General features: G+C 38.5%; 3 protein-coding genes across 5 annotated transcripts; 2 read left to right on the top strand and 1 right to left on the bottom strand.

Annotated features, from left to right (window-relative positions):
• On the top strand, window positions 1-2,236 carry LOC110772167 (uncharacterized). The gene is made up of 2 exons (XM_021976579.2): window positions 1-331; window positions 595-2,236. Exon 2 carries the CDS (start codon window positions 749-751, stop codon window positions 1,877-1,879), a length of 1,131 nt encoding a protein of 376 aa, XP_021832271.1. The 5' UTR covers window positions 1-331; window positions 595-748; the 3' UTR covers window positions 1,880-2,236.
• A 3,182-nt stretch (window positions 2,237-5,418) lies between these two features.
• Window positions 5,419-11,605, top strand: LOC110772174 (transcription initiation factor TFIID subunit 8). 2 transcript variants are annotated; one of them, XM_088250263.1, is made up of 3 exons: window positions 5,419-5,732; window positions 6,142-7,558; window positions 10,460-11,605. In XM_088250263.1, the coding sequence occupies exon 2, from the start codon at window positions 6,273-6,275 to the stop codon at window positions 7,407-7,409; it is 1,137 nt and encodes a 378-aa protein (XP_088106389.1). In that variant the 5' UTR covers window positions 5,419-5,732; window positions 6,142-6,272; the 3' UTR covers window positions 7,410-7,558; window positions 10,460-11,605. The 2 variants fall into 2 exon arrangements, with proteins under 2 accessions (XP_088106389.1, XP_088106388.1); XM_088250262.1 differs by having other exon boundaries at window positions 6,142-9,460.
• Window positions 7,919-13,399, bottom strand: LOC110772173 (protein LONGIFOLIA 1). 2 transcript variants are annotated; one of them, XM_021976584.2, is made up of 6 exons: window positions 12,551-13,399; window positions 12,011-12,442; window positions 11,613-11,665; window positions 9,489-11,501; window positions 9,260-9,410; window positions 7,919-9,170 (listed from the first exon to the last, which is right to left on the bottom strand). In XM_021976584.2, the coding sequence occupies exons 2-6, from the start codon at window positions 12,162-12,164 to the stop codon at window positions 8,347-8,349; spliced, it is 3,195 nt and encodes a 1,064-aa protein (XP_021832276.2). In that variant the 5' UTR covers window positions 12,165-12,442; window positions 12,551-13,399; the 3' UTR covers window positions 7,919-8,346. The 2 variants fall into 2 exon arrangements, with proteins under 2 accessions (XP_021832276.2, XP_088106387.1); XM_088250261.1 differs by having other exon boundaries at window positions 12,011-12,229.
• Between the last annotated feature and the right edge of the window lie 294 nt (window positions 13,400-13,693).

Raw genomic sequence — 13,693 nt, 5'->3', positions numbered from 1 at the left:
CGCCCTCCTTTTTTGTTCTTCTTCTTCTCCGGGGCTCTCTCTCTCTCTCTCTCTCTCTCTCTCTCTTTCTCTTTCTCTACTTCTTCTTCAACAAGTTTTTATTCTCATTCTCCACACAGCTGTAGAATATTTTAGTCTTCAATGTTGTAGACGGCCGCTTGGTTGAGTTATTAGTGGTGCTCTACCAAATTTACAAGGCAATTTATAGCTTGAACAAGACAGACAGAGATAGAGCAAATCAAAACCACTGCGCCTTTCTTGGTCATATGTCTAGTGCTCAAGCACCAAAAACTGGTCTGCAAAACAAGAAGCAGAAAATGTTTACTTTCATGTAAGTTGGGTAAATTTTACTTTCATAATTATATATATATATATATAAACATCACATACCTAGCTGCATATATTTGTCACTTGATAATTACCCAATTCGATTAATTTGTGAGAAATTAATGTTACTTTGTTTGGGAGAACTTGAATAAACATTTCCATGGCTTATGGATCTATTTTTCTCTTAAGCTTCTTTGGATTTCGTAGATGAAGCAATTCTACACTTTTCTTTGAATTTTTTTTCTTTGGTGATTCATGGTGAAGCAGATTATGATCAGAACATGTACTTGGAGAAGAGGAGAAGCATGTCATGAAGCAAAGTTGATAAGAGAGAGAGAATAGAAATCTCATCAGTCATATTATCTTGACCTGAAAAGATGAAATCTTCCAGTAGTTGACCAATGACGAGAGAGTACATAAGATGATTAAGAGTCCCAATGAAGCAGATTTACAAGAAGCAGCAGGCAATTCAAGCCGTGATGATCAAGCCAATAAATTCTCAACAAAAGCTAATGATTTGTCGCGTCCATCGACACCATGGCTAAGGTTGAAGGATCCAAGGATTGTGCGTGTGTCCAGAGCTTTTGGAGGAAAGGACAGGCACAGCAAGGTTTGCACCGTAAAAGGGCTTCGAGATCGGCGGGTGAGGCTTTCCGTACCCACTGCTATACAGTTGTATGACCTTCAAGAAAGGCTTGGTCTTAACCAGCCTAGCAAAGTTGTCGATTGGTTGCTTGACGCCGCGAAGCACGAAATTGATGAACTTCCTCCGCTGCCGCTGCCACCATCTGGGAATTTCGGCCTAAATCACCCATCATTAGTCCTCACTTCATCTCATGGTGTCCAAACCCATGCTCATGCCCAATTATCTCATGATAATGGAGAAGGTCCTAGTGGTGGAATTGCACCGGCCAGATCACATTTTTGGAGCACAAATTCGGATGCTATTTGGAGAGGGAAATCAAAAGAAATTGCAAGAGACACAACAAATGAGGAGGAAGAAGAAAATCAGAAAGATATAAGCACTGGATCAGACCAAAAGGAAGAAGGAACTGTTGATGGTAATTCATCATCAAACAACTTCTTAACCAGAATTAGCACCAACCATCCATTCTTTCCAGGTCTTGTCAATAATGCCATGCCTTATGCTTACCATAATTGGGATCATAATCAGCCTTCAAATTTCACACTATCTCAATTAGGAAGCCATGGATTCCCATCCCAAACTGCAGATCTCCACAACTTCATTAACGTCGTCTCGTTGCCCTCCACATTGTCTTTATCTACAACACAATCTTATTTCCCTTCACATAATGCTGCGGCTGCAGCAGAGATCGATCCGAGACAATTCAACCACATGCATATGTTAAGCTCAAGCAGTACTTCACAGAACCTCTTGCCCAATTCTCTTTCACCAACTCTATACCCTAATAGCCAGACCCTGAGAGCACCCCATTTGAGCATGATGACTAAGCTTGTGCGTTCTTCAAACAACACTACTGGAATCGATCATCATCAGCCAAATACAGACCAGGAGTCTCCTTCTAGATGATGCACATCATGCAATTAATTCCAAGAGTCGTGAAAAGCTAGCTTTCCTTTTGTAAGAAACAAAGCATATGGCTCAGATTCTTTTGAAATTGGGAGCTAGGCTAGCTATAGCTAGGGAGCGCAGGCAAAGGTACAGGAACACATCCTACGATACTTGTCAGATTTCAGTCAGTCTTCTTAATGTTCATTTCAGATTAAAGATATTTGTTTTGATTTCCTACTTAAGTTTGCTTTATATTGTTATATGGCATTCAAATTTGCAATTAAATTATATTTTAAAAAAAATAGAGGTTTCGGCCGTTAATTCGAAGCATTGGCTGCTATATATATGAATGGAATTTGGTATGGTGAGACGCTACCCTTCTGTTCATAACTCATTTTCAGTAGATTATTGTATTTAAATCTCTGTGCGTGCTATGTTCATTGAAGTGAGAATTAAAAAAATTATAGTTTGGGATTATTATCTTCTTTTTCTATGTTTGGGGATGATTATTAAACACTCATGAGATTATATGATGCATTGTTCTATCTAGCTAGCAGCTGCAAACAAAGATTTAAAACCCTAGAAATAATGAGAGCAACAAAGAGAGACACAATTTGTTTTCTTTATCTTTCCGCTAGCTAGATATCGCGCAAACATGAAATTAAAGGATGGAGTCTCTGGAATGAATAGGGGGTACGTCAGAGTTGAAGCTTCTTCTGATGGAGAAGAAGGTAAAGGGAAGAAGAGAGGCACAGGCTTTAATTAATTAACGACCTAGAGTGAGACGTATGAGAAAGATGTTTGAGAACAGTACTGTCAACATCACGTACACAAGATCCAACAGCATCAATATCACATAAATATATATGGAAGGAATCTCACGCTGGTTTGAATATGTAGAGGGAAAAAAGAAAAAAGAAAATGAAGAACTTATGTACAATTGCTTTGCTGGTATAAGTGTTTTGAGAGTTTGTTGTCTTCTCATCTGTGCTGTGTCCTATGGATGCCTGCTTCTGTACCTTAGGACTTGGAGAATTCATTTGTAGTTTTCTGCAGAGAATTAGGTCCTTGATGAATTAAGGAATAGTAAAGATCATTAACAAAAATAATTAATTAGAATCAGAACAGTTTGAATCTGATATAGTTGATTCTAATTTGTGGCCTTGAAACTGAGCAATGCATTTTAAGCTACAATAAGGCCAAGATGATTGAACAGCAGTGGTACTATAGTAAGTACTGCAAGTGCTGTCTGCTGAATTCGTTTTACCTATATATGCATATAGACATATACATCACTTTACAGGGAACGGCAGGAAGTTGTTGCATGCAGTTGGGGCAATAATAATCGAGCAAAGAGAAAGAGGTGAAGCCTCATCATATTTCTGCCAAAGTAACTTACTATCTGCAGATGTTACTATTGCTATAGTTGACATATGCATGGGGCATATGTATATATATAGTGACAGTGAATTCAAAAAATCCCTAATCCAAAATCCAAACACACGCACCCAAGTTTTCAACTTCTACCCTAGAGTATATATTGGAGCAATTGCTCCCTTAAGGAAAAGTTTTGGGTTCGAGTAGCATCCGTGACAGTGTTATCGCCCGCCTTAATAGAAAAGGTCTTCTATTTTTTCACATATTTGTCCCCTTAAAAGAAAGTCGTAGTTTTGTTTTGAATCTTTTTTTCTCAAATGAGGACCTTTTTGATTTATTTGAACATTTCATTATAAGGGAATTTTGATATAGCTTATGATGGAACCAACAATTAATATTAATATAGACTTAATTTTGTCTAATAATATTTATAATAAAAAATTTGTCGAAATTGTCTAATAATATTAGTTGTATACATGAATGGCACGAACTCATCTTGACTTGACCAACACAATGTTACTAATTACAAGCCATATATTGCTCCACGTACGCAAAATGTTACTTGACACAAAAATTGTGTTAAAGTCAATCGTTTATGTGCTCGTGAAAGTATTCAATTAACAATAGAAATCGCACATAACACTTATCATAACTTCTGCAAATAATCACACCTTAACATCACATGGTAAGAAGCTGGTGCATGTGTCATGGTAGATATCATTGCTGTTATCTTGAAACCTCTAGGCTATAACGAAACCATTTACTTAGTAAAACGTGAGAGAGGCTTCCAAAATGTGCAAGTCCAATTCATTTACTAATGGAAGATTATACCTGATATACTACTCAGGGACGGACCTATAGTTTGGCAAACCTGGGCTATAGCCCAGGTGGCTTCTTTTTTCCAGTAAAAAAAATTAAAATCCTAGGCTCACCCATAATCTAGCCTCAAAGTCAATAAAAAGAAAAAGGAAGGGGGGGAGGGGGTGCCCGGGCTATAGCCCAAGTGGCTTCTTTTTTCCAATTTAAATAACCTAACCTCATCTAGATGGGGTGTGGGGGAACTCACACACAGCACAGCATAAAATAAAAAAAAAGAGAAAAAATAAAATAACTCACACACAGCATGTAGAAGAAAAAAAAAAAAAAAAAAAGAAAAGAAGTAGAAGCACCACCCTACCCTTGCATGTAGAGGAAAAAAAAAAAAACGCTCTTGTTGTTGCTGCACTCACCTTCAAGACTTAATTCAAGTGAACCAAGTTTCTATATTCGCCATGTAAGCTTCTCTCAATTTCTTGATGCTTTAATTTGAGGAATTTTTTTGGAGTTTATGAAGTATCAATTAGGATTTGCAATTGGGGCATCAGTTTTAGTTTATGAGTTATGAATTATCAAATAGGATTTGTAATTGATTTTATTGTTCTTGCTATATATATATACTAGCTTTTCCGCATGCTCTTCCGCTCCTGCGAGAGACTTTTATAAAAAAAAAAATTAAATTTATTTTAGAATTAAAAAAGATAATGGGTAGTTATGTTCCATAAAAATAGGATTCATTATCTGATTTTTCTTTTAATTTTCTTTTTTAAAATATAAAAAAATGTGAATTTACCATATTATCCTCATTTAATTAATAATTTCAATTATTAATGTTTGCATTAACCAAGTGCATTTTCTGACATTTTGAATGTTTCACCATTTTCTACCTTTTGCTTTATATATATATATATATATATATATATATATATATATATATATATATATATATATATATACAGTTATTCTCTTATCCGGATGTCCGCACGTTATTATCGTGCGGATCCTATTGTAAATAAGCAAGAAAACAGAGAGGGGTAGTACAAAATACACAGCGTCCGCACGATAATAACGTCCGGATGTCCGCATAAGAGAATTTCTGTATATATATATATATATATATTTTATCAATGAAATCACATGGTATTGTTAAGTTTTCTATTTACTTAGTACCTAAATTTAGTCCACCCCATTTTAAAATCCCGGATCCGTCCCTGACACTACTTGTCGTCAATTTCTTGGGTACTAATATCACTAAAAACGACAAGGCGTGCAACTTAGGTAGGTACCACCACCAGACCAATGCCATGCGGGACAGGTGTCAACCAAGAGCAACGGTTTTCAAGTCTCTCTCGTATTCTATTCCCTTCTTCCCGTTCGTAGGTCGTTACAAACAATCATTTCCTTTCCTACAACTCCAAGCTCCCAACTCCCAACTCCCGTTCAACTCAAACCTTGTACCTCTCGCTCGCTCTCTCTCTCTCTCTCTCTCTCGATCCAGAGGGTTTAAGCCCAATCCAAACTCAAATATTTTCATCTCTAACGTTTCTTTTCTAGAAACGGTTTCTTCGGTCGTTTTCAATTCGGAGGGAATGGCGTTTCGAGCGCCGCTGCATCTCTGAGCTCGACCTCTACTTGGCCAATGCGTCTCAATTAGATTGCAAAGCCCTAGACTTCGCCGGTAAGCCTCCATCCCAAAGTTTCTTTCTTTATAATTCCCGTCTTCTTTCTTTTTTATCGGTTCAATTGGTTGATTCAGTTCCAAGTGATCATTTTTAGGGTTTGATTCGTTCTTCCAGTTTGTTCGCTGAGAAAACTCAGAAAAATTTAATTTTCGATTTATGTTTGTAGTTTTTTTTGGGGTGCGCCCTTTTATAATTTATAACGGCTAAGCAGTTCCATGCGTTAATTGTTTTCTCCCTTTACTGAGACAAGGTTTCTAAAAGAAAGAACAAATCAAATCTTTGTAGCGAACCCAACTAGCTCAGTAAAGTTCCATTTCCAATTTTCGTTCTTTTCTTTTTGGGTTGTTTTGGCTGTGTACGGATATGAGTTTTAATCTTATGTTGGTTTTTCTTGCATTTTCTTAGGAAAGAAACAGAGGCATAAGTGAGTGGTTGATGAAGCTTTGTGGGTAAATAATTTGGGGTTTGTGGGGTTTTCACCTAGAATGTTGGTTTTAAATATACCGCGTCGGGTGGCCTGATATGAGGGGTTGAATATGAGCGATGGAGGTGGGGAGAGTGGAAGAGAACATGAACAAGACAATAGAACACAGAGAAAATCGAGCGGTGATGATTTTGCACGAGCTATTGCCAAGATTGCAGTAGCACAAGTATGTGAAATAGTGGGGTTTCAGACTTTCCAGTTGTCTGCTCTTGAAACACTGTCGGATGTTGCTGTTCACTACATTCACAACATTGGAAAGACGGCACATTTCTATGCTAATTTATCTGGCAGAATGGATGGTAATGTTTTTGATATCATTCAAGGGTTGGAAGATTTGGGCTTGGCGCAGGGGTTTGCAGGTGCTTCAGATGTTGATCATTGTCTTGCAAGTTCAGGGACGGTTAGGGAAATTGCTCAGTATGTTGTTGAAACTGAGCATATTCCATTTTCCTACTCTATTCCTCAATTCCCAGTTGTTAAGGACCGCAAGCTCACTCCGAGTTTTTGGCAAAGTGGGGTAGAGACACCTGGAGAGCATATACCTATTTGGTTGCCTGCATTTCCTGAACCCCATACACATGTTCAATCACCAATATCCAATGAGAGAGCTAGAGAACTTCACACTGATATGATTGAGCAGAAAAAAAAACAGAGAAATGTGGAGCGGTCTCTATTCAATTTGCAGCGGAGGCTGGTATGCAATGGGTTGGAGGGACCATCTATTGACCCTGGGGATGCTGATAAGGCAAAACAAGCAAGAGAAAGTAACCCTTTTCTTGCTGCACCTTTGCAATATGGGGAGACAGAAGTATCTCATGTTGCTATTCCAGCTAAACTTTCAAGTGAAGCAACAGTGGAAAAACTTGTTGCTGAGAACCATGTCACAGAGAAGTGTTCTTCAGTGTTGGAGACCTTTGCTCCAGCTATTGAAGCAATGAAGTGCAGCTCGTGTGAATCACAGGAGGAACATAAAGAGATTCTTTTGAGCAGGAGACCAACTGTTCAATTTAAGATTGGAATTGCAAAGACGTCGTTTAGTACTATGTTACATTCAAGCCCACATAACAAGGGTTTTCAGAAAAATTATCCTGGATTTGGAAGGGAAAATGAGAAGGATGAAAAGAACAAGAGGGCTGAGAAAATTCTAAAGAATTCCATGGAAAACTCACAGGAGCTTGCTCAGTTGTAAATTAGGTTGTTTTTTATTAGAATTTTGTACACTTGTTTAGGAAACTGGCAATGGAAGCTGGCTCGCATACTGTTGTCTGCATATGGGCATTATAGAATGGATATTACAAAGTTCTGGAGGGAATTTTCCCACTTTAACAAGTTTCTGAGGTATGTTAGTGCCAGTTGCTGTGATAGACCCAGTTAATGATTCTTTCTAATTGAAATTCTTTTCTCCCTTGTTTTTGTTCTTTTATGATATTTGTCTGAATGAGTGCACAAATGTTACTCCTAACCGTTTGTGTAATTTGTTGCTTTATATATGTGTCTCCAAAAAAGTCAAAATCTATGTTTGGTGTAATATTTTGGTTCATTTACTCAGTATCCTACGGGTAGACCGTAGAGTAATGAATTGTTAAATGTCTTTTCCTTCTGAATAAATCGTGCATGAGAAATTTGGAAGGGAAAGATGCATACACTATGATTGTATGTTTACATGTTTGTCATTAGCCTCTATCAAAGATTTACATGTTTGAGAATAGCTTAATTTCTACCCAATAGTTATTATGACTTTACAGAAGATAAGCTAAAATAAAATCCTCCTCCCCTCCTTTTTTCCTAACAAAATCTGGAAGAAAAAAAATTAGAAAAAGAAAAAGACTATGAGGGAATGAGTAAGATTGCATAAGAATTATTTATTAAAGAAAATCAATGCTATCAGAACCCCTTCTTGGCAAGCTTGCAGTGCCTACCAGACCAACCATGCAGCTCAGCTTCATCACCTCTCACAACTTCAATCAGTCTTTAGAGATTAACCACTTGACATCCAACACCAAACCTGGAATTTAACCATTAGAGTCAGTCCAATGCCTTGATTGATGCATGAAATCTTCCCACAAGGTGTTTCACAAACTGTCATCCTCGTCATCTAGGCTACCATTTGAATTTTTGAATCAACGCTACCAAAGCCCCCTCTCAGAGAAGAGTTGCCTGCAATACCCACCAGACCAACGATGCAGGCCAACTGCATCATCACTCACAATTTCAGTTATCAAATCTTTAAATATCAACCGCTCAACATCCAACACTACACCTGGAATTTCACTGTCACACTCTGTCCAATTCTTTGCCTGATCCATGAAATCCTCCAACAAGATGTTTCTCAAACTATCACCCTCGTCATCTAGGCTGCCAGTCAAATTGTTTCTTTGTAGCTGATCAACCTCTGAACATAATTCTCTGAAAAGCTGCTGGCCTCTTGGTTTCCCTTCTGCAAGCTTGTGTGGTGAGAACCACTGCTTGAAAGAGTCTTCCACCACTAGTTTTTGAATTAGAAATTCATTAACCACATCAAATACTAGTTTTCTTTGAATTTTGTCGTCAGGTTTGTATTGGAGAATCGCTTTGCATATTTTTCCATCATCAAAAGGCTTTGTATTTGTCCTGATTTCTTCCAGTGCAAGGAACAAATGAGGGTTGATCAGGTGGTCAAATGTGTCGAGCTCAATGGTTGTCCAGGCAGATTCAAGATACGTTAGAATACCTGATGCCAGCAATATATCTGAAATGTACATGTGGTCTGGATTTGTGCTGTCACAGAAAGGACCCAGGATGGACTCCCCATGTGTGCTGCTCATGCGTCCATGATTCTGAATCAGGTGCTTCAGGTTCTCTAACGTTGTATGATCAATTTCGACCCGAAGACTGGGCATCGTGTTGTGTGATAACAGAGCTATGTCCATGGGGTCGTACTCCACTACATCAAGATTTTGTGCTTCATCGTCTGTAGCAAGAAATTTGAGGAAATTTAATTTAAAGGAGTCTTGCATGTTTTATACTATACACAAGGTCTCAATTGCACAAGAACTTTACCTTTAAAGGAATTTGATATCTTCTTCACTGGAGATGGCGAGTCATCCCGGTAGAATGTAGAATCAAGAACAGAGACAGGACTTGGTTGTTCAGAGGAAGCTTTCCCAGGTTCTCCCATTGACCTATCATCACTCAACCCCACCGCTGGGCTCTGTGAAAGAAAAAAGAAACCTGTCAACCCAGATAAGCAAATAATTACAGGTATGAATGAGAACCGGGACACCCTTACCTTTTGTTTTTGGCTATGCCGGTTGAAGTGCATGTGTTTTGTCCTATCTGATTGATGAATTATTGTGACTTCTGTGTCTGTATGTGAGGCCAAGCTGATGTTACTCTCTGATTGCTGAGAAGTGGCATCATCTCGATGACTCATATCTCTCGTGTTGGTGCTAGTCTCCCTCAATTGCGCATTACTTTGATGCAAACTGGGAGACTTTTGCTCAAGTTTTTTACCTGGGGTGTTTGCTTCAAATGACTGCCTAGTGTGTTCCCTTCTGGTCATGCTTGAATTTGATGATGGAGTGCTTGGAGGAGATTGCTTCTCCAATCCAAGTTTTCTCTGTTGCAGTCTTGGGCTTGTGATTCCTGAACTCCTACTTGAGCTGGTGGGGATCGCTTCCCTCATATTTTGGGACACCTTTGGTTTCTGTAGGGGTTTCACAGTTCTTGTGTTGGAATTATTATCAGTGGAACAAAGGCGTCGATTGAAAGGATCTTTGACATGATTGGTCTTTGGAGTCAGATCTTTGGCTGGTTTTTTGTCAACCAATCCTTTTCTATTATCACCAGGGTCACTAGTCCGAAGCCTCCGAAGACCTAATGTGTCGTCCATGGAATTCACTGTGGAAGCAGAGCTGTGGGTTTTCTCGATGAGTTTAGCTGGTTTCATGATGATCGGTGACTTATGACTCTTTGGAGATTGGGAACCCTTGGCTTTGGCAGGAACTGACATGTTGCCTTGTAGATTTCTCTGGCTTGCTGATTCTCTGCTGTCAGAAAAAATGCTTTTGTTGCTTATTTGAGATGCAACATTTGAAGCTTGATCCTTTCTGTCATCTAACATTTCTTTAGTTTTCTGCATTGCTTCAAGTATTTGCTTAAGAGCTCTGAGATCCTTTCCTGATTTTTTAAACTCAAGATTTGCTAGCCTTTTCTCCATTTCACCATATACTGAAGATGCTGATTTTGGGGTTTTTGTAGGTTCTTCTTGATACTTGGAAGCTGATCGCTGAGAACCTTTGCTTCCGAGGGGCTGCCTCCAAGGAGCTGTTTCAATTGGAAACTTAGAATTTGAGGCCGGCTTCATGACTGAATCAGTACTTCTCCTCTTGGGGGAGGTGAAGTCTTTCTGTGTTTTCCCAAGGAATACCCCAGACAAAAGATCTGGCTTGTTTTCGTTGGTTGCTCTTGCAGATCTGGAGAAGGGGTCTGATCTATCAGATATGCAGGTATTAATCAACCTTAATGGACTAACAGTGGTTGACACTGAATCTGACAGATCCAGTCCCATCAACTTTGCAACAACATTGCATGGTCTGTTAGAACTTCCAGGTTCAAGCTGCAGGTCAAGCACTTTATTGCAGTTCCCATCCTCCCTCTGCAGATCCTTGCAGAAGTAGTTTGATTTTATTTCTGGATTACAACCCCTCCTTATGGAACGTTCTTTGCTGTCCAAAGAAAGCCTTGGGAGTTCTTTCAGTTTTATGGTGGATTTTGATGTATCTCGCGTTTCTCTTCCATCATAAGAGAACCTCCTAGCATCTTTTGGTACCAAGCGCATGCAACCATCCTTCTCTTCATTGGAACTCCAAGGTGCTTGCCGAAGCTTAGCAGGAGCTTGAAATGAGTCGTTAACGCCAGAAACCCTTGGCTTTACAAATTTTGGTTGTGATGAAGGCCTGGGAGAGTCTATGTATTTCAATGTATGACCGACTCCATCTTTACCGGCAGGTTTAACTGAAATGCCTCTGGCTTCTCTGTAGGTCGAGTCTTTGACAAGATCTTGCATATCAAAGGATTGCCGGCGCAGGTGCATTGAAGCATTTGGTTGGTTCATGGATAGGTCCCGAGTGTGTTCCTCATTTGAAATGGTTTGGCTGGACAAAGATGGTTCTTGCTCAGCTGCTTTTTTATATTCAAGGGATGAGAAGCTAGATGAACAAGAAGAAGAAGAAACAGTAGTTCTTGATGATTCTGTGGAGTTTCTGTGTTTCTCTTTCACCACCTTTTTTCGATTTTTATCCTGCAATTGCAAATTGCATATAAGGAATCCTTCTCTTTCAATCTGATCAAAAGATTAAGGCTTCTATTGAAAAGTTAAATCCACTAATGTAATTAAGCGCTGAATTCTTACTGTAGCTTTCGGCAATGTGTTTTTGCGCTCTACTGCGTGGTTGCCATTCTCACCTGGAAAAAGAAAAAAGAAAAGAAAAGAATATATTATACATGTTGATCGTTGAGAGAATGGCATGAAAAACACAAGCAAATACGATTAACAGTTCATAAATTATGCATTATGAAACCATAAACACATTAATAATATAAGCATACGTCTTGTTTAACAATTTGCAGATGGTTGTGTAAAAAATATTGCTGAAAACTGATCAAATTCGAAACTCTTACAAGTTCTGAGCTAAATTTTGCAAAAATCCAACTTCTCATTACAAACCAATGGTTTTTGAGGAACCAGTTTATTAAACTTCTTTGAGCTATATATGCTGAACTTGTGAAAATGGCAGAGGGAATAAATACCTGGAGGAAGTCTCTTGTGGCTGTTGCCATTGATACGCCGGCCGGCGAGGAAATGGTGGCGATCAAAGAGCTGAAAAATTCCACTCATGCACCCAATTTGCTTATGGAAATCTGGGCTTTCATCTGTTAGAGAGTGCAAAATCTTTGCAGACATCTTCACTTCACCTGTTCTTCCTCAGTTTCACAATCTAACAGCTTACAAGCTTTGAGCTTCCATTTCTGTAATTCCAGGTAGCCAAAGGTTTGTAAATAATTGGGTTTGAAGAATGTTCGAAGACTCAAAAACCATATAGTTTCAGGAACAATGAGGAGTTTATGTCTAGCCAGAAAGAACAGAGCTTGTCTGAGTTTGTTTTTCTCAAGTCACTATTCTTGTAGCTAGTTAAAAGACTTTAAAGGACTGCATTGAGGTTTCTCTACATTAATAATCTCCTGGCAGAAAAAAAAAAATTTTAACTTGAGAAAAAATGAAGTTTCTTCAAGAATGAGAGAACAAGAAATAAGAAAAAACATACTAGTTGCCCAGAATAAGTCCCATACCTTATGGTGTATATATAAAAAAAATAAATTCTTTTTGGGTTTTACAGAAGAAGGCAGACAATATCTCCCTGCAAAACCAAAAGGAACAAAAGAGACATATGGGAAGGGCCCCAACACTCAACAGTCACCACCAGCCCCACCTTCTAAGGAGTAAAGTAGGACTATCAATCAAAATACAACTGCACCAGAGGGTTAAGTTCTGCAAACCCAAGAAGAAATGTCTTTTTTTTTACCCTTTTCTTTTTCTTTCTTTTGGGTTTTCTCACTCTCACAGCACAAAAGAATACTTTGTCTTTTGGCTCCTTCTAGGAAAGGCAAGCACATAAGAAGGTTTGTGGTGTATTTATTATGTATGCAGTGCTCAATACCAGATTGGCAAAGAATGAGAATTGGTGATAACCTTTTATATTATAATTGCATATGAGAGAGAAGGAGTTTTAGTAGCTAAGTTTATTAAACATGACACAATTTTCAAAATCTATCATTTAGAAAGCAGGTGAAGTGAAGAAAGATAAAATTGTATCAGAGAGTTGGGATCCCAACACTCTTAATTAATCTTGCAATTTGGTCTTCCTCTATTAAAAACCGACTAGAAAACCATAAGTTCTGAAAAAGAAACAAGTGTCATATAAAAATGAGTCATTTCTGCATATAAAATTCCCAAAGAGACTTAGAGGCTAAGATGAGGAGGAAGAAAGAGAGTTTGAGAGATGTGAATGGGTGGGTGGGTCAGATCACAGATGTGGTTTGTTCATGTTTCTCTCCATTTCCATGTGGACAAAATTATGGGTGGGTCTGGAGGCAGGCAGGGCCTCTCTCTCTCTACATGAGCATGTGGATTTGTCAGAGGGTGGAAGAAATAAGGAAGTGGATTTGTGTACTGGCAACCTTTCTTCGCACAGCCTATAAAGCCTTTTCTCCAACCATTCCCCTAGCCAAATTACTAACCTACCCTCCTCTAGATAATCTAACTTCTCCGGATAGGAGATATTCTTTTTTCATGCAAATCACGATTTGACGCATGTGTAAAATAATTCATCAAAAATATAAAAAGAAAAACTTATACACACGTGTCAATGTCCCTCATCCAAATCACGATTTGATGCATGTACAAAAATAATTCATCAAAAATATAAAAAGAAA

Source organism: Prunus avium, chromosome 3 (genome assembly GCF_965620075.1).
Source record: "Prunus avium chromosome 3, drPruAviu1.hap1.1, whole genome shotgun sequence".
Taxonomy (NCBI): Eukaryota; Viridiplantae; Streptophyta; class Magnoliopsida; order Rosales; family Rosaceae; genus Prunus; species Prunus avium.
This window is presented reverse-complemented; position numbering and strand designations above follow the sequence as displayed.

What these genes read in the sequence shown, in the direction of transcription:
- LOC110772167 (XM_021976579.2), top strand. Translation starts at nt 749, where the DNA reads ATGATTAAGAGTCCCAATGAAGCAGATTTACAAGAAGCAGCAGGCAAT.
- LOC110772174 (XM_088250263.1), top strand. Translation starts at nt 6,273, where the DNA reads ATGAGCGATGGAGGTGGGGAGAGTGGAAGAGAACATGAACAAGACAAT.
- LOC110772173 (XM_021976584.2), bottom strand. Translation starts at nt 12,164, where the DNA reads ATGTCTGCAAAGATTTTGCACTCTCTAACAGATGAAAGCCCAGATTTC. An exon ending in ACACATTGCCGAAAGCTACA is followed by an intron (nt 11,502 to 11,612) that starts GTAAGAATTCAG and finishes TTGCAATTGCAG; the next exon opens with GATAAAAATCGAAAAAAGGT. An exon ending in GATATCAAATTCCTTTAAAG is followed by an intron (nt 9,171 to 9,259) that starts GTAAAGTTCTTG and finishes TTCTTGCTACAG; the next exon opens with ACGATGAAGCACAAAATCTT.